Here is a 27,073-nt window from a genome sequence, read left to right as displayed (position 1 = left end):
AAACTTGGCCAAATCATTAAAGTAAATTTCACCCTTCTGAAAGGTGAAATACATGAAACCAGTGTATAAGTAGTGTTAAGTTCTAATATTTTAAAATGCATATTTCATTTGACTATATCCATACCCCTGGGACTACAGCATGCCAATAAAATAACTGATTAATCTGTATACTTCAATAGTTTAAAGACTCCGACAATCCCTATTCCTAGGCTCTCCATAAAATGGATTCATATAGGTTTTCCACATCCTCCTGCTACTTCTGGTAATCAAAGAAAAGTTAGCCTTTCAACATAATTCTTTATCCCTTTTCCTAAATAAAGCCATTTCTCCATTAGCCAATCCCACTGTTTTCAAATATACTTAATTTTAAACATATACTTAAATTCACAGCACTGAAGCATGTGCTTATGTGCTTTTATATATTGGTGCCATAAGAACTAGTCATGAGAGGTGCTGAGTGCTATCAATGAATGGGAACTGTGAGTGCTCAAAACCCCCACAAAAGTAGGGTTACCATATTTCAACAATCAAAAAAGAGGACACGGGGTGCCACCCTAGTCCCGCCCCAGCCCTGCCCCCTCCCACTTCCCGTCCCCCTCAGAATTCCCCTATCCCTTACCTGTCCCCTGACTGCCCCCAGGACCCCACCCCCTATCTAAGTCTCCCTGCTCCCTGTCCCCTGACTGCCCCAACCGCTCTCTACACCCCCTTCTCCCGACAGCCCCCCTCCCAGAACCCCCGACCAATCTAACCCCCTGTTCCCTGTCCCTTGCCTGCCCCCCCTACCAGGCCGAGGGAGAGCTGCAAGCTCCATGTGCAATTAAACACTGCCGCGCTGCTCTACGGGGGAGGAGGGAGGAGAGGGAGGGACTCTGGCTGCTAGAGGCCCCAGTGGCTGCGAGCGGCTTTCAATCAGGCCCAGCTGTCCAATCAGCTGCACCGCACTCTGCATGAAGGGAAGGGGGAAATCCCGAACATTTCTACTTTATTAGAAATCTCCCCCCCCCACCCCCGGACAGCCATTTAAAGCTGAAAAAGCCGGACATATCCGGGGAAACCCGGACAGATGGTAACCCTACGCAGAAGGCACTTAGCAACTTCTAATAATTTGCAAAACTTACTCCTCATCTAATTGGATATCATTAAAACAGGTGCTACAACTAATATACACAAACTGTACAGGCAGTAATTGATGCATAACAACAAAACTTACCATCTTGATCTGTGGTAACTGTGATAGCTGTGAATGGCTTGGGGGAGAAACTCAGCTCAGAGACTCCATTCATGGCTTCTATTTCAAACGTGTAGTTCACATGAGACACAAAATCAAGCACAGTCACAGATGAGTTAATCAGGCCCGTATGTCTTGGGATGAAACGGATACCTCCACCGCATATCTCACATTGGCTGGTGTCTGATCCACATTTCTTACAGATGACACTGTAGGTGAGATCTTTTCTCCCCCCCGTGTCACTAGGTGGGCTCCATTCCAACATAAGAGCTGTTTCATTAATATTAAAAATCACATTCCGTGGAGCAGAAGGTGGCCCTAGAGAAAAAGAAAACAGTTAAACTATCCTTACTGTGTAGTTTGGGAAAACAGAGAGCTTGAGCTACTGATTTATAATGACAAACTAAAAGCGTTAAATATGTATAATTCGGGTGAGTGACAAGTAGAAGGGAACAGTCTAAAATATCTAATCATTTAAAATATTTGAAAGTTAAATAGTAAGGAGGGAAAATAATTATCTGAGATCATATAAATGATATAAAAATGTATGGGGTGAAATTAAGAGATAATTTAAGATAAACATTAAAAATATCCCACTATTTGGAACATTCAAAAACTAGGCCTGACAAAACAAAATACAGCTAAATACCCACTGGGTGAGTGAGAAGTAGGCATAGATTTTTTGCCCCCAAAATATATTTTGTTTATTTTATTTCTATTATGGTAGGCTTTTTAGGATGTCTTTTTAATCTGTTTTGCTATTCTAGAAGATTTTAAATCAATACGTTTTAAAAATAGTAAATGTACAACAGGGAATCATTCTGCTCGGCCAGAGAAGAGAGAGAGAGAGAGAGAGAGAGAGAAACTAAACGAAGTTTTTTCCAATCTCTGAACTGCTGTCATTCTACAACTCATCCAAAAGATGGCAGTTCCATTGAGGCTCAAAGGGCTCACTAGTATCACTCTGGGATACTATTCAATAATGATTCAGAGGAAATTATGTCATCTGCTGACCCATCAACAACACTATTATGATGATGATGATGATGATCTTCCATCCAAATTATAAACCTGTCCAGAACCCATTTAATTTGTGAGGCCTGACAGGATTCTGTTATAAATTGGTGTTACTGAAAGTGAAGGTCCATTATTATTGTTATGAAAGTTCATTATTATTCAGTTTCCTGATCACCATTCTGCTGTCCAACAAGACATAGAGCAACCGTCAGAGCTGTCTAGTGATTAATATAGAAATGGAAGCCAAGAGAATCTTGGACTGTAATTTTAAAGGTAGATCAACATTTGCAAATGAGGGCGTCTAAAGTTAGGTGCCTAACATCATAAAAGGCACATAAATAAAAACGGTCTGATTTTCAGAGGTGCTGAGCACTTGGCTCCCTTTCACCTCAGTGGGAGTTCCAGGTGTTCATGTGGCCCTCATGGTCATTTGAGTTTGAGACCCCTGCTCTAGGGCATGGTTGCTCGGAAACCCCAAGGGAGGTTTTTAACTACCCTGCTAAATATTACAGGATTTCTCTGCAGCTGATTCAGTAATAGAGTTAGTTGGGAATGGGAGTGTTAGTGGTAGGGGACTGTGATGGGGTACACGTGCCCCGCACTGGTACTGTGGGGGTTAACTCTACTCTCTGGGACGAGGAGGCCATGCCCCCGCACCCTTGGTGGGGCATGCTCCGGCTGGAGACTAGATATAAAAGGGAGCAGCTCGGCTCATTCAGGACTGACCAAGAAGGAGGGAGGACACATGATGCAAGCTCCAGCCTGGGAACTGTGAAAGCCCCAGATGGCAGAAGCCAGGGACACTGAGACTCCGGAGGACGCCCAAGGAGAGGAGCCCAGAGATCTTGGAGCCATTGCATCAGGAACAGGGTAGAAAGTAGCTCAGGGGGACTAGTTATTGTGCCACATGGGGTGAGTGTGTTTCAGGCGGATTCCCTGCTGACTCAGCGGCAGGCATACTTGCCAATGACAGGGCCCTGAGCTGGGACCCTGTGAAGCAGTGAGGGCCCAGGTCCCCTTACCCAGCCACCCCCCCTCCCTCAGGTGGTGGCCCACTCCCCTGACCTATCTCCAGGCCAAACAGCCCTACTGAAGAGGGCTATTATACTGAATCTGGTCATTGGGCCACGCAGCCCTGCTGAACAGGGCAGTCCTACTGACCCTGGCCACTAGGCTGTAAAGCCCTTCTTATTGGCTCTGGTCACTAGGACACACAGCCCTGCCAAACAGAGTAGCCCTATTAACTCTGACCACTAGGCCACACATCCCTGAGAGAGGCCCACCATATTGACTTTTACCCTAGGCCAAGCTATCCCAAGACAAGTGATGGTTGTGTAGACTCAGCCGCGTCATTACCCCGACCCCATCCCAAGAAGGGACGGGGTGCACTTGCCTCGCGACAGGGACACAATTTTTTTTCTTCCCACTTAACACCTCATAAGACCTTGAATTGAATGGGGAAGAACAAAAAGATGGAGGTACAGAAGCAGAAAAAATGCTTCTTAACCACTTTGGGGAAGACCATAGAGCAAGTAGCACAAGATAGACCAGGAGTCACGTCATCAGCACCTACTTCCCCATGATGACAAACAAGATCAGATTTGGTGGACAAATGGAGAAGGAAGAAAAGATGCATCCTACTTGGAGAAAAGGTGAACGTTATTTTAATGGAGATTCTGAGTTGTGTAGAACCCAAAACCCCATGTGAGCTTGTAGGTGAACTTGCAAAATGATCCACTGCCAATGAACCATGCATTTTTCTCCACATGACCAACATGAACTGAACCTGCTACTGTGATCTTAGGCAAATAACTCAAACTCCTTAGGTACCAACCTTGAGGCAATGTCTACACTAGCAGTTCTCAAACTGTGGGTCGGGACCCCAAAGTGGGTCACAACCCCCTTTGAATGGGGTTGCCAGTGCTGGCTTAGACTTGCTGGGGCCTGGTGCTGAAGCCTGAGCCCCACTGCCCAGGGTCGAAGCCAAAGCCCAAGGGCTTCATCCCTGGATGGCAGAACTCAGGTTGCCGCCCCCCTGCCTGGGGCTGAAGCACTTGAGCTTCAGCTTTGGACTACCCTGCCCTGAGCTGTGGGGCTCGGGCTTGGGCTTTGGCCCCTTCGACCTGGGGCAGTGGGCCTCAGGAGGGCTCAGGCTTCGGTCCCCCCTCCTGGGGTTGTGAAGTAATTTTTGTTGTCAGAAGAGGGTCGTGGTGCAATGAAGTTTGAGAACCCTTGGTCTACACTATGAAGTGGGGTTGTGATTTCCCTGATTGTGTGCATATACTCGCGCTAGCTGTCATTGAGCTAGCACGAGTATAAATAGCAATACAGCCACAGTAGCAGGGGTAGTGGCAACAGAGGCACAGTAGAGCAGCGCTGGCAGGTCTGTCCTTGGCATGACTCAGCCGTGCCTCTGCTGCCACTACCCATGCGACCATGGCTACACTGCTATTTATACTCACACTAGCTTGATGAGAACTAGTGTGAATATGTGTACACAAACGGGGGACTGACACCCCTAGCTCATAGTGTGGACAGACCCTTAGAGACAGATATAAAATCATGACAGAAGCTCATTGCCTAAATATTTAGAGCCAAGGACAGCATAGGGGATGGAAGAAAGGCAGAAATTATACCCCGTTGCAAGAATCTTAATAATTAATAATTAAACTCCCTATCTCTTTAATCTGATTGTATTTCAGTGAATCACTTAGCGGCATGCGCTTTCCAAAGCTAATTTTTCATACAACACAAAATATGCTCACAAAAGTATTCAGAATAAGAAATGGAGACCTGTCAAAATGCAAAGCCTCAAGGCCTAGCTCCTAAAGTAAGTCAGAGGTGTGTATAACTCCTCCCGACAATCTCGCCCCTCCCTCACCCCGGAGTTGACTAAGCATTGTATTCACAGTTCTCAAAATAAAATCAGTGTGCACTTGGTTAAATAGTGAATGGTTGGCAAGACTTTGAGAAGTTTACAGATACTTATGATTTATCATTCCACATTCCCCAAAGTTACACTTCTATAGCTTTTCATGATTTATACAACCTGCCAGTGAATCTTGACTACAAAGTTTTGATGAGATATCGTTTAAACTTTGAGTAGAGACAAAGCATTTTATTGCTTTAGAAATCATGAAGCAGATGTAAAGTTCCTACTGTACATTTACAAACCATTCTGTATAAATCTAAAATAAAATATATTGCATGCAACACGTTGAATGGCACATAGAGTCCATGGCAAGAGACCCAAGAATTAAAATATTATATTCTCCTTTAGAACAATTTTTAGTCCATTAAAAAAAATCAAAGAACCAGGCATTTAAAAAAAACTCAAGATTTTTTTTTAAAGCCTTGACTCCTGCAATTTACAACATGGGGGCAGGCTCCTGTGCCCAAGGCAGGGCCGGCTTTAGGAACTGCGGGGCCTGATTCGAATACCCGTCGGCGGTCCGGGTCTTCGGTGGCACTTCGGCGGTGGGGGGTCCTTCACTTGCTCCGGGTCTTCCGCAGCACTGAAGGACCACCCGCCGCCGAAGTGCCGCCTAAGATCCGGACCGCCGACGGGTGAGTAAAAAAAATTAAAAAGGCGCCTAAGGCGCGGGGCCCCCTTAGGCGCGGGGCCCAATTCTGGGGAATTGGGGGAATCGACCTAAAGCCGGCCCTGCCCAAGGAAAGCACATAAATGGGATTTTTGACCTTAGAAACAAGAATATGCTATATAAGACGGTATTATTTCAGAGCTTCAAACCTTCATTTATAAATCAGGCTCCTATACCTTACAGATGAAATAAAATGTTGTAAATAAATACTATTTACTGATGATTCAACACCATAGATGTAAATGTTTTTGTAAGATATGTACATCTGTTGTAGGCCTGATGCTCCAATTTAATTTTCAGAACTGAAACTGTTTGACAGAATGCAAAAGTAATGGTTTATAAAATCAACTCCTCCAGCATTTCTGATAAGATGTTCATCTCAAGACTGAGATAAACCTGGTTTATTAAAATTCTGCTGTTTTTTAAAGATGCCTCTGAATATTTACATAAAACACACCATCAGAAAACAATCTGATATTTTACTTATAAAAATGCACAAAATGATATATGAACCCACATATACAGACTCAGACAGAGCAATGATAATTAATGTTCATTTTAATAGAGAAACATGACTACAGTGTCACAGCTAAAAAAAATCAGAATTTATCAACAGCTACCACAATACTGAATGTGAGATAAAGCAGTATTGCTCTATATTATCAGTGGGAAATAATCAGAGTATCTCTCGGATATTGAGAGGTATGGTAACTTTTTGGAGATGTTCACTTTCTCATGGAGACTGCTATACCTTATATTTTATGGAACAGCTGATGTTATTAGATAGTGTTTTAAAGGATAAAAGCTCACCTTGCTAACTGTGGTGTGTCTTCTGCCTTCTCTTTGGCTGTAGAGGGGGAGATCCCAAGCGGGGGCAGCTGGGAGATTGCTAAAACACACTTCCTCTGGTTTTCCCTCCCTCTTCCTGCAGCTTGTACATATGAGGAAGAGAAGGATGCTGCTACTTTTTCACTCCCTCTGCCCCTTCTCTCCCTCCTGTCCCACTCCCGCACGTGACGGGAAAGACTATCTCACATGGCGTCCAGGTAATGATGACTGTTTGCTAACTTCTGCTGCCATCGGACAATGGACCCATGAGTGGCCAGGTGATTGGCTCTCATCTGGCAGGGTCGGGGGATGGAAGTGGCTACTGCCTGATCTTGCTACTGGCGAGCAGCCATTTTGGACTCTGTTGCAGCCCAACCCTAACCAAACCTTATCTACTGAGCTGGATCTCTTATGATGACAGGGGTTAGGCTGATTGCCAAACTTTGGGATCTGGAAGGGATTTTTCCTGCATGGCAATATTGTCAAGCTGCCATGTGGATTTTTTCACCTTCCATCCATCATCTTGGAGGTCCAGTTTTGGGAGTTTAAAAGAGTCCAATGTGAAGTCTCTGTTACCCAATGGACTGCTTGGCATAGGCCCAGAGACCTGAACTGAACAGTAATGGGGTATGTCCCCACTTCCTATGCAGTTTTGGGCTCCCCTTCTCTCATTTCTCCAATATCCTGTGTGGAAGACAAGAATGATTTCAGCTTCGGCTTCTAGCCAGGGATCTTGGGCAGGCCTGAGGATGTAGAGAGGGCATTGCCCTCATACCCACCCTCACGTTTATAGAACCTGGGGCCCTCAGTTCCCACTTGAAATCTGCATTGGAACAGTCTTGCTGGTTAGTGGTTCCCCATTTATTAATTTTTTTTTAACGTTGTGGCCTCTGCATTTACTCATACTATGGCATACATGTCTCACTGTCTTCACATTCACATCAATACATTATCTCACACATTATAGTTGTTTTCTTCCCACTAGGTCGAAACACACAAATCTGTTTTCCTCTAACTTTAAGTCCTTTATTTGAGTATACCTAGTAGAATAAAGAGATTACCCACACTGCCTGAACAACATAACAGTGACTGCTATTCCACTCCAAAGCCAAAAAGTGCACAAAATGATTATATATCAAGTACTAAAGCATGTACACTGTAGCAAGCAGTAACGTCACAGATATGGTACTTATCAACATTATAATACTGTTATAGGCTGGTTTGTCAAAATGATAGGAATTTAGTTTGCTAGTAATAAAACAGTTTTCCATTGATTCAAACTGAAGTATGGCACTATTTCAGTATATCAAAGCAACTAGCTACACATACACAAAGTAACAGCAAATAATGTCCTTAACATGCATATACATATATATACACATATACATACATACATACAGATACATAAAATTAAGAAAATAGGAGAAAAGATTAATAGTTTGATTTTAAAAGGTCACATACTAACTAAGGTACTTTTCTTACCTTCAACCCCCCATAACCTCATACTTCATGCTTTTATTTTTTTCAGGCATTACAATACTAATCTTAGCGTTAACAATGTTATTTGTAACCAATGTTCTACCAATAATTAATCTCTTTCTACTTTTCTTTTGATAACCAGAGTCCCAAAACAGTCGGAATTAGACTGTATATGGGACCAACGTTTCCTTTTCTCATTCCTCCTCCCCAGACCCACTTTGCCCTGTCTGCTTTTCTTATGTTATCCTTCTAATTCTGATTCTGCAAACTTCTGTTCAAAAATTACTTTATGTATGCAAATAGTTCCACTGATTCCAATGATATTCACATGTGTAATTGTTTGCAGGATAAGGGGCTTTATGCTCTGATCCTGCAATGACCTCTGAGTAGTTGGGCCCCACATCCACACAGGACCCAAATAACTCCAATAGGGATACACAGACGTTGGGGCCCACCCACACAAAGCTCATTGCTCTCTTGTGGCCATAGACTGAAAGTGCTTTGAAACAGATTCTGTGTCTTCTTAACTTGTCTGTAAGGTACTAAATTATGCACCCCAGTAGTACCATATTAATAAATTCAATTCCAACAACGATTTGTTTGTGATCTAAATGTTTGCTTTAAATATGGTATCTAGTGTGCATAATGACTGCTTGGATTGGGGATATGGTGGGTATGCCTATCACTGACAGCATGTTATAGGGTATATCTAGTTAATGTTTTGTTCCCCTGACCATTATTTTTTCTTCTGTTTTTTGGCACGTCAAGGAGTAATCTTGAAGTGTACATGTCTCAATCTGAGGTTAAAGGACTATTTAAAAGATCCTGACCTGAATATTAAGAGAACATTTGTGTTCAGCAGGGATTGCTGGTTTCTCTAGGGAAGAATAAATAAAAGAGGCTGATTATATAGTTACTGGAATAATATTTAATCAGAGAGGGTTGATATACAATGCATTGATTTATGCATTCTTTAAAAGTATTTTATCTTGTTGTGGGATAGTTTGTAAGTCGCCTTATGTGTTTGTCAACAACCTGGACAGTAAAAGTTGGAAAAAATATAGCTTTTCCTGCATGTACTTGCAATTTGGAGCTCTTTCTAAGAGAGGCACAGCTAAAAATGTTTTTATACTTGATGTGGGAGATTATGTGAATTCTGACCATAAATCTTGTGGCTTTCTCGGAAATGCAGTTAAGTAACTGAGTGGCTATTTTATTACAGGTATTTATTTGTAACTGGTTAAAAGTAAAAAAATGTGGTTTTACTAAGATGAGTTTTGTATTCATGGTGGTGGTAAATTGGTTGCTAAATTCGGAACACAGGCAAATTAAATAGGGTTGTTTTTTAGTGGACAAGAATATTTTTGAATGGGTGATCGTGGGTACTCTCTGCCTATATAGAATGTTGAGTTCAGCAGCCAGACACCTTTTATCAGCAGGAATCAGTTACTATTATAGGTACCAGGGGACAATTTAGAAGCCTGGTTCTACCATTAAGCTAAGGTCAGAAATATTATGGTTCATTCATGGTGAAAATGAACAGATAAAATACTTCTGCTCAGTTTCAGCAGTTATTTTTGTATTTTGCCTTCTTTATTCTTTTTAACTTAACTTTAAATAATTGTTTCCTGGTTCATAAATATGACACTGAAATATCTCTTATACTGCAAAACTGAAATTATTTAATTAAAAATATTTATAAATACAATTTACCACCACATTAAATCATATTAAACAACAGTTTGCCAGTGTTTTCATCCTTCAGACTACTTAGTGATAGACTGACTCCATCTGTAACCTTGGGAATGTTAACTTCACCCCAATTTTCTAAAAGTGGCCACTAATTTTGTGTGCCTCAATTTTAGGATCCTCGGCTTGAGACAGATGTGCTGATCGCACAATTTCAAATGCAGTAACTGGGGACCTGTGTGTGTTCAAGAATCTTTCAAAATCAGGGTACAGGTGTCTAAATTTGGGGCACTTAAAATGGAGGCACCCAAAATTAACAAACACTTTTAAAGATTTTTGAAGTCCTTAAATTCGCTGTATGTATTTGGCCATCTGAAAAATTGGAATAATTTATGCCTATTTATCCAGGAGACATGTTGTGAGGATTAAATAATTAATGGACCTAATAAAGTCCCATTGTTTAGGTCAATGGAGAGTTTTAGGTGTGCAAGGAACACAGGATCAGTCTTAGTAGCCCTGATCATGGTTACACATATGTTTAACTTTACACCCATTAAAATCAATAGGAATACTCATGCGTTTATAGCTAAGCATGTGTGTAATTGTTTGAAGGACTGGAGCCAAAGTTTGTAAAGTGGGTTGAATTTAGCGCTATGTAAGAGATAAATATTATGATGATTATCATCATAGTTCAGTTCCAATGCAATACTTGACTGGATTTGGCAGGTCAAGACAAAATAATTAAAGTAGATCCAAGTATCAAGAGCACGGCTCTCATATTTCTTTGGCTTCATCTCTGTTAAATTTCTGCCAGATTTCTGTCATTCTCTATAGATGATATCAGTACAGGAATGAATATTGTAGATAAAACTATTTGACATTTATTGTTGTTTTGTTGTAATTTTGTACTAGGAAGTGATATATTCAGGGTTTGGGGTTTTTCCTTAGTTATAATAGAAAACTTGAATTATTGAGTATTCATATTTCCATGAATAGGAAGAATGTTATCATTTATGTAGGGGGTGTCTGAAAGTATATAACTGTCCGCCTGCAGATATTGAAGAAAAAACAGACACCCTTCATACTCAAGGGCCCTCATGCCAATTTGCATGACGATTAAATAGCTTTTTAATTGCCGTTAAATTATGCCAGCTAAACTGTGATTTCATGCAAATATTAAGCTGTAATGACATGCAGTGAATCATTTACTAAGATTTAGAAATTGGAACAAAAAGAGACAATTAATTCTAATCCTCAGATTCAGCTAAATTATGTGTCACTGGGCTTTTATGAATGTGGTCTGATTGCTTTGTTATCATTTATAAATTATACAAAGATTATTTGACACCTTGAAAAAACTTGGCAGCAATAACCCTTATTCAGACATCTGTGTGCAGAGCTCTTAGGGATTTCCTTATGCTGTGTGGGGTTTTTTATGGGAAACAAATGAATTGGTGAAAATTAAGGATTTATTTCACCCTCTCCTTTCAGCAAACATCATGACTGTTCTGATTATGTACAATAAAGTTAATTATTGTTAATACTAAATATCAGATTTTCTAGATAAGAAAATACTATCCTATTTCTGTTTGGGTGAAACACATCACAAAAGTGAACAAAGCCTGCTGAATCATTTAAACATCACAAAGGGCAGCATGGGTCTCTGCACTAGCCACGCATAGACTGGCACAGAAAGCTATAGGTGGGAGCCATAGATCTGAATTTACAACGATTGATTGTGGTCACAGTACCCTGTGCTACTCATGTGGAGGGTTGCTTGCAGAAGCTATTCCAATATGCAGTCTGGATCCTCAACCATATGAGGGATGCAGTGGGCCTGGATAATACCCCACATCATGATCCTGGGTTGTAAAGTGGAGTGGATTTCAACTCATAATAGCTCTGCGGAGATCTCTAATACTCAGGCTCTAAGAGGATGAAGTGAATTGCACGCCTTTGTGCATAGGGAGGAGCAAATCAAATACAGCAGAAATCTAAGGAGGAAAATATGGTATCTCAAGTACCACTGATAACTGGCTGGAAAATAGAATTTTTAACAGTAAGCACCAATTATAAATAGTCAGACAGCATGAATGTGTGCAATATTTGGCCATTCAAGTTCAGCTGCAGAATTAATAGCAATGGAATACTCCATTTACAACCATGGGCATCTTTTGGCATTTCTGTCCCCGGGAAGCAGTAGCAGTGGGATAAGGAGAGTTTTCCTGACCTGATGCTGCAGTACTGGGGCAGAGGGAGGAGAGAGTGGCCGAGGTACTCACCTCCCCAGAAGATTCTGACTTGGGCCCTGATCACATTACAATTTCTTGGGGAAAATGCAAGGTCTACTAGGAAGCAATGTTCCCTCTAATTTTTTCCATCCATGTGCGGAATGAATTTTGTAATGGGCACCAATATCGAGGTAATGTGCAGATGTGCGGCACCAGTAGAAACAAAAAAACTAGATAATATATATTTTTAAAAAATTACCATAGGGATAATTACTTCAGCCAGGACAGGTTAGGCATTTTAGAACTCACTACTCAGAGAATTAAATTTAAGCGTAAGAATACAATTACAGAGAATATATGTGCATTGCAGGAAGTACCAAGAAGTAGTAACACCACCACCACAAGTATGTGTTGGGAGGTGAGTGTGAAAGAGACAGAGACAGAGTGTATGTGTGAGTGTGTGAGAGAGATGGAGACAGAGTGTGTGTGTGTGTATTCTGGCTGCTGTGAAAGTCTATGAGAGACCATGTGCTGTCTCTTTAAGGCACTCACACCAGAAAGCTCAGACCAAAGGAGGTGCCAACAGCTCCTTTCCGCTCCTGAGCCCAGGGCAGCCCAGAGGATTCAGGGGGCCTGGGGCAAAGCAATTTTGGGGGCCCCTTCCATAAAAAAAAGTTGCAATACTCTAGTAACATGTATTTGGAAATGTAAAAAATAACCAGTGAAATACATTCAAAAATTATTTTTTAGTAATTTGAAAATACACAAAATACATTATTTTAAAACATTAAATGCTTTAATGGTATATATACATTTGCAATTACATAATGGACTGTCGCTGGGTGATGGTGATGGTTGGTGCCAATGGGCTGTCGCTGCCTGGGGGTGGCGCTACTGTTGCACAGGGCTGGGTGGGGAGCTGGGCTCTGGGTTGAGGAGTGCCCGGCTCAGAGGGGCTGGGCTCGGAGCTGGGGGTCAGGGCTGTGGGGGGATGGGGTCGGGGGGTGTCCAGCTCAGAGGGGCTGGGCTCGGAACTGGGGGTCAGAGCTGCGGGGGGGATGAGGTAGGGGGTGCCCGGCTCAGAGGGGCTGGGTTCGGAGCTGGGGATCAGGGCTGCAGGGGGATGGGGTTAGGGGGTTGCCCGGCTCAGAGGGGCTGGGCTTGGAGCTGGGGATCAGGGCTGTAGGGTGCCCGGCTCACAGGAGCTGGGCTTGGAGCTGGGGTTCAGGGCTGGGGAGGGGATAGGGTCAGGGAGGTGCCCGGCTCAGAGAGGCTGGGCTTGGAGCTGGGGTTCAGGGCTGGGGAGAGGATGGGGTCAGGGGGGTGCCCGGCTCAGAGGGGCTGGGCTCGGAGCTGGGGTTCAGGGCTGGGGGGAGGGATGGGGTTAGGGGGTGCCCAGCTCAGAGAGGCTTACCATGCCGCTTACCCCTGCCTGCCAGAGCTTCAGCGAGCCGCGTCCAGGAGCTTCTGCCGCTCGGCCCGCCAGAGCCGCAGCCCCTCCCCCTTACCACCTGGCTCCGAGCCGGAGGACCTCAGGCCCCGCCCTAGCCACGCCGCTGCAGCGCTGTCCAGGGCCGCTCCTGTACACGGCGCGCTGAGGCGCTGGGGGATGGGGGAAGGCGAGGGCGGAGGCGGGGAGGAGCCTCCGACATTCTCGTGGGGGCCCCTGCAGGGATCGGGGTCTGGGGAAAATTGCCCCACTTGCCCCCGCCTCTGGGCGGCCCTGCCTGCGCCATGTCCCCCTCCCTCGCTGTGCAGAGACAGAGTACATGGACAGGGGGCGTGCGGATACTCTGATATCAGCGCCCTTCTTTTCCCCGCTCTGTACAGCAAGCAGGAGGGTCCCAGGAGCAGCTGGCCAGGGGCTCCAAGGCAGAGGTAGGATTGCCAACTTTCTAATCACACAAAACTGAACACACCTGCCCGGTCCCTTGCCCTGCCCCTTCTCTGAGGCCCCACCATGCCCCATCATTCTCCAAGATCACGCCGCGTGCTCGCTCCTCCTCCCTCACTCACTTTCACCAGGCTGGGGCAGGGGGTTGGGGTGCGGAATGGGGTATGGGCTCTGGACTAGCCATGAAGGCTCTGGTGTGGGGCCAGAGATGAGGGGTTTGGAGTGCAAGAGGGGGCTCCAGGCTAGGGCAGGGGATTGGGATGTGGGGGTGAGGGCTTTGGCTGGGGGCTGGGGATGAGGGGCTTGGGGTGCGGGAGGGGATTCCGGGTTGGGCCATGGGGTTGGTGTGGGGGGGGGAAAGGGGGAGGGCTCTGGCTGGGGGTGGGGACGGGGATCAGGAGTTTGGGGTGCAGGAGGAGACTCCGGGCTGGGACAGGGGGTTAGAGTGTGGGAGGAGGTGAGGGCTATGACTCGGGTTCTGGACTCATGGGTGGGGCTGGGGATGAGGGATTTGAGGAGTGAGAGGGGATTCCAGGCAGGGGGTTGGGGTGCGGAAGGGGATGTGGGGTCCTGGTGGCGCATACTGTGGCTCTAAGTAAGCGTCTGCCAGGTCTCGGCGGCCTCTAGGCACATGGGCGGCCAGGGGGTTCAGGCACTCGGGGCCGGGGCAGTGCACGGAACCTCCCAGTCCCTGGTTGCCTCAGCACCTAGGGCAGTGGTGGGCAACCTGAGGCCCACGGGCTGCAGGGACATGCTGGCCGCTGCTTCCCGCAGCTCCCATTGGCCGGGAATGGCGAACCGCAGCCACTGGGAGTTGCAGGCGGCTGTGCCTGCGGAGAGTCAATGTAAATACTGTCTCACAGTCCACCAGCGGATTACCCTGACAAGCCACCACTGGCCTAGAGGCTGCAGGGACCCAGCAGCTGCTTCCATGAGCCGCGCAAAGCTAGGGCAGGCAGGAAGCCTGCCTTAGCCCCCTGCGCCCACTGTGCTGCCGACTGGACTTTTAATGGCCTGATCAGTGAGGCCGACTGGAGCAGCCAGGGTCCCCTTTTGACTGGGCATTCTGGTCGAAAACCGGACACCTGGCAACCCAAGGCAGAGGGCAGGAGCAATGCAGCTGCAGAACAGCGGGGGGAGGGACACCTCACTACATGCCGCTGTGCGCGGCTTTGCTAATCAAGTGCATTTCACTTGATTCACTGCTGGGCAGCTGCACGAGTGCACAGCTTAGAAGGACATAGCTGGGATGAAGGGGAAGAGGAAAGGGTCCAGCTGGGTGTAAAACAGTTTGCTGGAAGAGACAGGGCAAATAGGCGCATAGACCACATAAGAGAGAATAACTGGAATTAGGACCAAATAGTATTCAAAAGAAAGTGTTCCCCCTCCCCAGTATCAGCCAATGCAGAAGATCAGCCTGTTTGTCCACAACTAAAGATGGTTCTTGGCCCTAAACTGAACACCATATCTGATCTGAATACATTCAGGGTGAAGTCCCTGGCCCCACTGAAGTCACCATCAAAACTCCCATTGGCAGACAGGATTTCATCCTGAGATTTTTGAAATGCTCAGAATTGGGATCTGAATTTTGTGCCTTGAGCCCATCACTATAATAACTAATACATACATTTAAATATACTGGAATGGGTTACCTAGGGAGGTGGTGGAATCTCCTTCCTTAGAGGTTTTTAAGGTCAGGCTTGACAAAGCCCTGGCTGGGATGATTTAGTTGGGGTTGGTCCTGCTTTGAGCAGAGGGTTGGACTAGATGACCTCCTGAGGTCCCTTCCAACCCTTATATTCTATGATTCTATGAAATAGTGCAACTTGATACTGAGTGCCAAATTGAATTTACAAACCAGAAAGGAAGTGTCGCCTAATGATTAGAGCAAGGGACTGTGTGCTAAGAATTCTAGGTTCTATTCCTCTCCCTGCCACTTATTCTTCCTCTAACCTCTATGACTCTGTTTATCTATCTGTAAAATGGGAATGATACCCATATCATAAGGATATTGTGCATCTTCATTAATTCAAGTTTTTGAAATGCTTTGGAGGTCCATGAATGAAAAGCACTATTGTCTGTACAAAGTATTATTATATATAATAGAATGGGTCAGAGAGGGAAGTTAAATAGTAACTAAATACATATATAATTAAGAGTATAGGCACTCTAAAAAAAAAGGATTTGTTTTGTTTTTATTTTGCAGCTTCAAGACAATGGTAGTTTCCTACATTATTATTAACAAGTATTAATATAAAGAATATTGTTTGGGTTGTTTTTTGAGAGTGGTGATGCAGTTTGCTGTATTTGAAATTATGTAAGCATAGCATAATAAGAGATGTGTTCAGACTCAGATACTTAATTTAAGCATAAATGCCTTTGATCTTTTTCTAATCACACTCCAGTGATATGTTAGACTTTATGTACATAGTGACCATTTAATATGGTCAAACATGATATTTTTCTTGATCATCTGGCATAGCATGCCGAAATATCAAGCATATTGTTTTATTACATTCTCCAATGTCTAACTAATCATACTCTTCTGACTGGTAATGGATATTCCTTGACCATTAGAAACCTTCTGTTCTCAGATCTGTCCTTGTCCTATTTAACTTTGACCCTCTCTTATATGCAGATAATATCAAACTGTTTCTCTTCTTCATTAATTTCTGGCTCTGACATAACTGATTTCAACTCAATATATCCAAAAATGTTTTTAATTGATAAGAATGCAACAACATTCAAAACTCAGCCATTTCTCTCTCTCTCCTCTCTCTTCAATACATTAAAGTTTATTTATACTTAAATGATTCTATTTCACAATAACTGAATGCTAACTTGTTTGAAGTTTGCAAAACAGCTCTAGCTTTGTGAGTTTTTTTATTAAATAATAATGTAGGTTTCTTGTACATTTAATGTTGAATGTGCTGAAAATTCACAGAATTATCTTAATGACAAGTTGATTGTAGCACAAACACAATTTGAAATAATCAGATCATTACTGGGTATTAAACAGAGATGAGGCATTTCTTCACAGAAAACTTGAGGTCTTGGAAAATTTTGGCAAGTCAAGCCAGACTTGTCTTCATTAAGTAAAGTAATAATATTTTACACCTAAATAGTGTGATCCTGTCGCTGGTTCTATGCTCTCAGATAGAACAGATATTGTTACTTTGGGACCAACAAATTAATGTCAGTGAATAATGAATCAATGACGAAAATCCAGGGGAACTATTTTATTAACTGACAAGGAAAATTTATATTTTTACATTGTCTCCAGACATGAGCAAATTGATCCAATGAGAAGAAAAATGTCTTTCTGTAGTCAGAACTTCTGCCTCTAGGTTTTCATGAATCAGTTTTGTTTCCTGTCAGACATTACAGGATTTTGTTTAAATTTTGAAAAGGCTAAATAATTTTCATTATCACAGCTATATAAAAAGATCTAATTGTTTTTTGAAAGAAGTGGAAATGCTACAGGGTTTAATTGTACCTGTGTGTGACTGAATGCATCTTCCCTCCCCCTCTTCATTTTAGGATTTTTTGGATAGTTAAGCTTTTATGCCAATCTGTCAGGATGATGTTTGTTTGATAGTTATTTTTTATTTAAACCAGAGGAAAGAAAGGAATAAGTACTACCAGTTTTGTCTTCAACTTTATGTGTGTCCTCGGTGTTTTGAGGATTTTTGAACAAAGCTATTTTTTTAATAGATGAAATATATATTGCTACTCAAACGTCAACCTTGTTATCTGTGGGAAGAAATTACATATTCTGTAATTTTTCTTAAAAAAAAAACCCCACAACAAACCAACCAACAAACAAAAAAATGTTCCTTAAGATGGAAAACTTTTTTCAATAATTTTTAGGAGCATTAAGACTAAAGAGAAACCTGCTGTTTGATTTGTGATTAAGGAAAACATTTTCCTTTGTTTTCTTTTAGAGGGATAGAGCACAATATTGACATGCAGAGATGCCATTTTTATTATGTGAAAATAAATAAGATGAAAATGAGGGGAATTTCAAACAGAAATTACAGATCAGACTTACTGGTACATGCCATAGTCGGTGGATCTTTCTCAGCTCTGAAGTAACCTTTTTCACACTGACAGACAGAAGTTGCTTCTACATAGGTTAAACTGTGTGGAGGGCACTTGGAACACTTTATATTCCCAGCAAATGCTTTATAGAATCCTGGCCTGCAAGCTGTAAAAACAGGAAAACAATTATTCATTATTATCAGTAGGCTTCTTTCATAAATACAATATGTTCAATGCATTTCCAATGCACCTTCCTTTTCGCTGTAATCTAGATACAGAATACATTATAACAAGAGTATTAATCCTGTACTTGGCTTAACATACAGGTATATGGACTGAATGCAAAAAAAAATCACTAGTCTCAGAACTCCAGGCAGGAAAACAACGAAAAGAGACAAACAGCTCTCAGCAATTTACACCTGGATTTTAGTCAGCCCCGCAGTTAGGTAACTATTAGTTGGGGATTGGTCCTGCTTTGAGCAGGGGGTTGGACTAGATGACCTCCTGAGGTCCCTTCCAACCCTGATATTCTATGATTCTATTATACAGAAGTCTCTGGTAATATCACACAGTGTAGAAATGAGTTGTATGATGTATCTAGTCCCATCTGTCAGTAAAGAGAAAAAGTGGGGTAGGTTATTATCTATGTAAGGTATTTCTATGGTCCCCAGTACTGAAGTAACTGAACACCTTGCAGTCGTCAACCTATTTATTCTCACAACACCCTTGTGAGGTAGGGATGTGTTATCTCCATTACAGATGGGCTACTGAAGCATGGAGATGCTAAATAACTGGCCGAAGTTCACACAGGATATTTGTGGTGGAACAGGGAATTGAATCCAGTCTCCTAAATCCCAGGCTAGCACCCTAACAAAATTCCTCTCATTATGATAACTGTGACGCTGGCAAACTAGGTGCCAGCTTTTGCCAAGTCTGTAAGCATCAGCTGAACACTGACAAATTCATAGCTGAAAACCAGACCAGCTCACCTGTCTGTTAGTATTGTTCAAGATAGGTGTTAGGCTTGTAAGTATGTGTTTAGTGTTTAGACTCTATGAAATGCTTGTAAATTACTGAATGCATTAATCTCACTTGAAATGTCTGAATTCCATGCTACAAGATAAAATGTGTTTGTTTTATAATTGTAAAAATAGCTGCTCTGAACTTGTGAACTCAGATGGCAAGAGTGGCTGCCCTCCCTATCCAGGAGGGCTATCAAAATTAAGTGGGCCATTGTAGGACAAAAGCTTTGTTGATTAGCCCATCCACCCATTGAGAAGTACATGCAGAAAGCCTGGTCTCATCTGTCTGAATGCTAGAAGAGGGAAATAAAAATAGCTGACAAAGATTTTTCATCTCTGCTGTTTGGACTCTTACAAAGATTGGAGCTAAGAACATCATCTCTGTCACCTTTTGGAACCAGAGAGTGAACTCATTTGTGTATATGTGTTGCCTGCTTTAAGCTGTAAATAACTCTCATTTCTTTTTCCTAGTTAACAAATAATTAGTTTACTTTGGGATTAGCTACCTGCATTGCCTTCTGGTGTGAAATCTAAGATACAAACTGATCTCCGGTAAGTAACTGGTCTCTTGGGACTGGGAGCAACCTGAATATTTTGTGATTTTTGGTGTAAGTGACCATTTAGCACTAAGTCCAGCTTGCCTGGGTGGTAAAATAGATAGGCGAGCCCACGAGGCTTGTCTGTGACTCCATGGTAAGATTGTTACAGAGATCCAAGAGTTCACATTTGTTACTGGGTTGGTTAAATCTAATGATAGAATATACCACCAGTTTTGTGTGTCTGTCCTGTTTTTGACTATCTGTCCTGAGATAGGCACTCACAGTTGTGAACCACTCCAGACAGTGCAACAATAACGTAAGTCTGACTTCAACAAGGTTTTGTTTTCCAGTTTTGGCTATTTACATTGGAACATTATCTTAGGCCCAAAGCCAATAATGCTACTGAGAAATCTTAAATAAGCCACCAAAGGAACAAGAGAAACCCAGTTAATGAGAAATAAGGGTGTGTGTGTATGTATGTATATATATATATATATATTCCCTTATGTTATTACACTGGTATTGTTGAGGCTGCTTTCATTGAATTCAGTTCTCATCAGTGTACGGAAACAGGGCTGGCTCCAGGCACCAGCCTTCCAAGCAGGTGCTTGGGGCGGCAATCTGCAAGGGGCGGCAGTCTGTGTGTTTTTGCCCCCAAGCAGCGCACCAAATTGCCGCCGCGGACGGCGGGGACAGTCCGTGCACCGTTAGGGCGGCACACGTGTTTCCGCGGCGGTGGCAATTCGGCGGCAGCAAAGCTGCCGCTGCGGAAACGCACATGCCACCCTAACGGCACAAGGACTGCCCCCACCGTCTGCGGCAGCAATTCGGCGCGCTGCTTGGGGCAGCAAAAACAGTAGAGCTGGCCCTGTAGGGAAAAGAATATTGTAAGTATTCTTCAGGCAGGCACACATATGTTGTGTACAAGCTGACCATGATCTTGTACTCTAGGGCTTCACCCTCTAGTGCTTGTGGCTATCAACAGGTCCTGAGAGTGGCTTTTCTGGGGCACTGAGGATAGGAAGACTGGGGTGGAGATCTTCTACCAGCATTGCTTTTGATCACTAAAAACTGTCTTGTAAGTGCTTATACATTACTATTCAGTCCAACTAGTTTCTCCTTACGAAAAGTATCAATACCCACACTTGTGAATGTACCACTACAATAGCAGAGTAATAGCCATTTAAGAAGTCTCCTCCCCAAGGACCATTCTCCCAAAAATTAATGTAACATATTTATCACCTAAATTTTAGGATCTTTAGTTGCCCACTTCATTGTCTATTGTGCATAACGATTTAACCCATATTGATCACTTCATTTCTAGTTTCAGAGTAGCAGCCGTGTTAGTCTGTATCCGCAAAAAGAACAGGAGTACTTGTGGCACCTTAGAGACTAACAAATTCATTAGAGCATAAGCTTTCGTGGACTACAGCCCACTTCTTCGGATGCATATAGAGTGAAACATATATTGAGGAGATATATATATCTGTATGTGTGTATATATATCTCCTCAATATATGTTTCACTCTATATGCATCCGAAGAAGTGGGCTGTAGTCCACGAAAGCTTATGCTCTAATAAATTTGTTAGTCTCTAAGGTGCCACAAGTACTCCTGTTCATTTCTAGTGACTGCCTCCCTCATATGTTACCCCTTCTGCTTAGCAATTTGTCCCAACTTGTATTTAGCTCCAATATTCTGCTTCCTTGCCCAAACCCGAAGAAGAGTTCTGTGGAACTTGAAAGCTTGTAACTTCCACCAATAGACGCTGGTCCAATAAAAGATATTATTGCACCTCTCTTATCTCTCTCATATCCTGGGACCAAACACTGCAAACAACTATGATCCACTCAGTCATTCAACAGAGAAACAGTACGAGTATTACACAAGATTCAAATTTAAGTCAATGAGAGAGATCCTCAGCCTCCGATCCAGTCCCTGTGCACCATTTCTGAGACTCAAAGAAGCTGGAAAACTGCCTTATTATGACTGATGGGGCTCTTACAATCATCAGGGAATGCTCAGGTTGTGTAGAGTGGCTGGAGTTAGCTTTAGGCCACCTCTTCCTTCCTGCCTCCCGAGAATAAAATGCATAGGGGTCCAACTTCTGATGGATGTTATAGCCCTTAGGATGCTATTATAATTATAGCATTATAAGCATTATATGATATAATTATAGCATTATAAGCCAAAACAAATTAGAGCAGCCTTGAGGCTGCTCTGTCAGAAGACAAGATGGCCCCAAGGACTGGGGGGAGTACAAAGATGATTTAAAGTCACCTTCCCCTCTCACCCAGGTCTTCCAAGCCACGCTCTGGAGCACTGAGAATCTGAGTCAAAGTACTGTGGGAACTGACTTAATGCGATCCCATGGCACTCAAGCAATTAATTTAAAAGAAACCAACATGGCCTTATATTAAATCCATCAGGCTGTTATTCTGCAATATTATTTTTAAATCAATTTCAGACTCATACCACCTATTCTGTGATAGCACATTTTCTTCCTTCCCCTGCCAACTGCCAAATTTGCACATATGAATCTGCACACCTGTCTGACTGGTTTATTGCTTTCACTGCATTACAAACTCCCATTCAGATAACAGAATACAGACTAACTAAACCATGTATGTGCTGTACACAGTCTCACACTCCTTCCAACTTCTCCACCATGAAAGTCTTTGTTATACATATAATTTTAAGGATTAATTTGGCTTTTTCTGATTTTGACACATTCAGGCGTATCTGCTTTACCCTGCCACAAAAGCTAAAAAGCATTTCTGTTCTCCAGTCATAAGAAACAATGATTTTACCAAAGTAAGGGAATGAGGTCCCCTACAAATATGTAAAGACTGCTAGTGACTATGCTCTTTAGAGCTGCATGGTCAGTTCATACTGAGTTTTTTAAATGATCATCAAGTGATATGTAACATAGCCTACAGGCCAGTCCTGTCCCCTGTGCTGAGTCAAATAGGCTTGACACAAAGACAAGCTCTTCAGTGGCTGGAGTTGAAGGGGAGGGACGGAACAGAAAGATAGGGCCTGGAAAAGGCAACAATTAATTATTTATGAGAAACCAAATTTTTCAAATGCAATTTTAAGAGTTTAGCTTGAGCCCAACAGCTTTAACCATTTTCACAGGGTGCCTCTCCTACTTCCTGTTGAATTATGTAGTGAGGCGGTGTCGCTCCCCGCTGCCCCGGAAAGGGAAGAGCCCATCTGGAGGCTGGAGTGGGCGGAGCTAGGGAGCTCTGAGCCCGCCCCTCAGAGTGTCAGGCGGCGACCCAGAAGTATAAAGGCTCGCCCTCAGAGCTCAGTAAGGCCCTAGCCGCTCGAGAGGCCAGACGCCTCCAGCCTAGCCTGTGACTGGGACAACGTCGCGGCCCAGGGCGGCCACCAGGGCTGGCCAGGCCTGCTCTGCACCCGCTACCCGGAGGAGTTGCCGGGCCTGCTGCTCGCCCACTACCCAGAGGACAACACCCTGACCAGCTACTAACCGGGGGGGAGACTGGAAGTAGCCCGGGGACAGTTGACCCCAGTCTTGCTGCAGCACTGCCAGAGCCCATGTCAGTGTGTTGCGGCCAGGATCCCACTGACACAGCAGCTAGTCTTCTGCTGCTGCTAGGGCCCCGGGCTGGGACGCAGTGGAGTGGGAGGGCCTGCGTCCCCTCTGCCACCCACAAGTTGGGTGGCAGTCTCCCCCTCTCCCAGGCCTTTTGGAGGCTTGGGTCTACTGGCACTGCTCAGCCCTGTCTTGGGGCCTGAGCCCCTGACTCATTGTTGCCCCGCCTTGACCCAGGGCCTGGGCTTACGGCGCGTATTTCAGTTACCGCAAGGGCTGCAGATGGAGACCCCGCGGACAGACTAATTCCCCAAATGTCAGCTGCGGCTAGTGAGCCGGTGTGGCTTCCCGCTGCCCCGGAGAGGGTCGAGCCCCGGTTAACCCTTGTACACTTAGCATTAAGGAAGAATTACCTCATCGCACATTAAGCTGCAGGGACCTTTGTCGGGCATGGCGGAGAAGGTGTGTTGTCCACTTTGAGGATGGCTAGAGAGCCAGTGAGTTACCTGCAACATGGAGGCAGCTCCATCCCAAGTCAGCGTGGGGATGCTGACCCAGCCCCCACAGGTGACCAGAAGATAAGGGGACTATTTATGCCCAACATCTGGGGAGTGAAAGCCCTGTGTCCAGTGCAGGTACTTCACAGAGAATGAATATGGTGATCATATCAAATGGATTGAGAAAGGATTTAAAAGAGGCATTCTTTAAAAGAGCGTAAATGGGGGGCAGGAGGGTTCGAGATGCCTATGACTGGTATGGCAGGGAGGCATCCCTCCTTTATAGCCCTCCTGTGTAGCGGAGTGGTTACCCACTCGTGCCCTGTGGGGCTAGAAACAGCCTAGGAGAGGGCTGTGGCTGGGGCAAGAAGCCTGGGCAGATTGGGGGAAAGTAGGCTCAGGTGGGGCCATGCCCCAATCAGGCCCAGCTGGCCCCTATAAAAGGCTGTGAGCCAGAGGCCCAGGCAGTCTCCCTCTGCCTGTAGGGCCTGGCTGCAAGGTGCCAAGAAGGGAACCTAGAGTGGAGCAGGGCTGTGGAAAGGCCTAGAGAGCCAGGGAGCTCTGGCCTAGGAAAGCCCCAGGCTGCAGGCCTGGTAAGGCCCATTAGGTATTGGGTTGCAGGGAGCAGCCATGGGTAGGCAGAGGCAGCAGGTCTGAACCCCCTTTGCTTATGACGAGTGGCTTACACTGCAGTCCACCCCAGTGAGCGGGGAGCTAGATGGGGACTGGCAGTAGCCGAACACTGAGGCGAAGTGGGGATAGTGGGTGGGGGTTCCCCTGGGAGGGGGAGACCCTGAGGCTGTGAGGGGTGAATGCCAGAGGGGCAGCACTCCAGGTAAACGGGGCACCAGGGTCCTGGGAGGGACACGGGGCCAGCAGTAAGGCGGATCACTGGCCTGCAGAGGGTGCTCTGGATGCTGGGAGAGTTAATTCCTGAGACAGCCAGCAGGAGGTGCCGCAAGGGTGAGTCCAAACTCCTTACACCCCCCCTTAACCAAGTGAGGCTGGCAAGGTCCCAGCAGTGGGTTTGTTGGGGACCAGGATGGGGAAGGATGCCAATAGCCTACCAAGAATATGTAAATGATTATGGAATAACCTGCACTATACAATTTTATCTGTTGGGTACTCTCAGGGCTTGTCTTCACTACCCGCCTGGATCGGCGGGTAGAAATCGATCCCTGAATCGATGCGTGTACTCCACCAGCCCAGGTAGGAGTAAGCGCCGTCGACGGGGGAGCCGCAGCGGTCGATTTGCTGCCGTCCTCACAGCAGGTTAAGTCGGATCAGATACGTTGAATTCAGCTACGCTATTCCTGTAGCTGAATTTGCGTATCTGAAATCGATTTCCCCCCCCCCCCCCTGTAGTGTAGACGTAGCCTCAGACATTTAAGAATAAGGTAATAGCCTATTAAACCACACCCAGTGTCTCCTCTCCTCCTTTCTGCATAGCTGGACAATCCCTACTGCAGTCACTTAAAAAAAAAAAAAAAGTACTTCTGGTGATGGAGACAAGAGAGGAGAGAACTTGACAGTCTTGGCATTAGAAAGAAAGGTCTAGGGTCTGATACTGCTATGATCATTACTGGGATGCAATGACCACTACAACTCTAAGATTTGCAGGGTGGGAAGTGCACGCTCTCATCTTCTCAGACCCCAAATCTTCCAATGGTTTAGATACAGAAAAATGAAATTCAACTCTGGCATGTGTATAGCTACCTGTAATATGCACACAGGATTAGCCACAAGAATAATGTGACTAGAAAGTATTTTAAGGCTTAGAAGAGCTGAATGAGAAGTTCTGCACTTAAAGAGATCATATGAGGCAGAGGCATGATGTTTGTCTGAGGAAATATATTCCTGTAGTTAGGGTGCCTTTGTAAGATTCAGAACACCAGGGCTCAAATACTTCCTCTGCCACAGATTTCCTGTGTGACCTTGGGCTTTTCTTAGTCTCTGAGTTGACCATCTGTACAATGGGGGATGACAGCACTTCCCTACCTCAAGCGATGCTAAGAGAATACATTAAAGATTGTAAGATGCTCAGTTACTAATGGAAATGGGGTCATACAGTTTACCTTACATCAACAGAGAGGGGCTTATCACTGGTTAATTTAACATAAAAAGAGACAGTATTCTCTCCATTACTCTGGATTGTTAAAAGTAACGTCAAACCATTTATAGCCTTTTTTCCTTTTAGTCAGTGCACATGACAGAAGTGGACTATAGATGGTGTCTTTATTAAATTCATACTATTACTTATATTACTGTAGTGCCTAGGAGCCTTGTCCACTTGCTGGGTGCTGTACAAATACAGAAGAAAAAGACAGTCCCTGCCATGTGGAGTTTACAATCTAAGTATAAGACAAGAAACAACAGATGGCCATGGATAGAGCGATGGGGGAATACAAGGAGTCAGCATGATAAAGGCAGGGGTTTCAGCACACCAGCAATCTAACAGTCCTCAAGTTTTTGTCGGCATCATGGCAAAGGAGAGTTTAAGGAGGAATCTTAAAGTGGATAATGAGGTAGATTTGCAGCTTTTCATGAGGAGCGCCTCCTAAACTTCAGGGGCAGCATGGAGGTTCTTTTTGGAAAATACAAGGGGGTGATGGAAGCAAGGGTCCACAGCTCATTAGCAAATGAAAGATGATCGGTGAGGGGATTGACTGTAAAGGGCCTTAAAAAATAAAGACTATTAGCTTATGTTAGATGTGATAGAAAAGGGGAAGCCAATAGAAAGATCTGAAGAAAAGGGTGACATGGTCAAAGCAAGGGGCTAGGAAAGGGATCTTTGCAGCAGCAATTTGAATGGATCCGAGGGGGGCAAGATTGCATAGTCAAGGCTAGAAAGAAGGATTTGCAGTAACTGAGACGAGTGCTGATGTTGCTATTTAAATAAGTATGTGATGATGATGATTATTTGTATAGCACTGAAGAGCTCACATTCTAAAGCCCTGATCCAGCAACTGACTGCATGTGTCTGCACAGAGCACCTTGACTTCCAAAAGGATCTGTATGGGTGCAGGGGTGTGGTTACACAGAATCAGTGGCAGGCTTGGGACCTAGAGTGAGATGAAAGATTTCAAAAACAAAGGGAAAAAGTATGGGAAAAGAGTACAAAGACTGCAATTACAAGCACAATGGGTTGCTTGGGTCTTCATTTGCACTTGGTTTGCTTTGTGTACTTTTTATTTATTAAACACAATTTTGGTTTTGTTTTGAAATGATATATACAGATAAAAGAATGAACATATTTACCACTCACATGAAGGTAGGAAAAGTAATGGCAGATTGATATAGTCAAGTGAATAAGAGAATCATTTCAGTTCATACTGATAAACCAAGCAAATTTATCTGAAAATTCAGGTACATACCACATACCCTAAGGCAGAAAAAGATAGCAGAGAAGGATTTTTTGGTTAATTTTACAAAACTATTGACAAAC

The 27,073-nt window shown here is 44.2% G+C and overlaps 1 protein-coding gene across 4 annotated transcripts in view; it reads right to left on the bottom strand.

Moving 5' to 3' along the window:
- Nucleotides 1–27,073, bottom strand: part of EPHA6 (EPH receptor A6) — an 872,804-nt gene that overhangs the window by 380,990 nt on the left and 464,741 nt on the right. For all 4 annotated transcript variants that reach the window (XM_054046132.1, XM_054046149.1, XM_054046139.1 and 1 more), the window contains exons 4-5: nt 18,023–18,178; nt 1,214–1,549 (exon numbers count right to left, since the gene is read on the bottom strand). In XM_054046132.1, coding sequence (XP_053902107.1) covers nt 1,214–1,549; nt 18,023–18,178 — 492 coding nt within the window. The remainder of the gene's footprint in view (nt 1–1,213; nt 1,550–18,022; nt 18,179–27,073) is intronic.

Source organism: Malaclemys terrapin, chromosome 1, assembly GCF_027887155.1.
Source record: "Malaclemys terrapin pileata isolate rMalTer1 chromosome 1, rMalTer1.hap1, whole genome shotgun sequence".
Classification (NCBI taxonomy): Eukaryota; Metazoa; Chordata; order Testudines; family Emydidae; genus Malaclemys; species Malaclemys terrapin.
The sequence above is the reverse complement of the archived record's forward strand: the minus strand, read 5'-3'. Positions and strand labels throughout refer to the sequence as shown.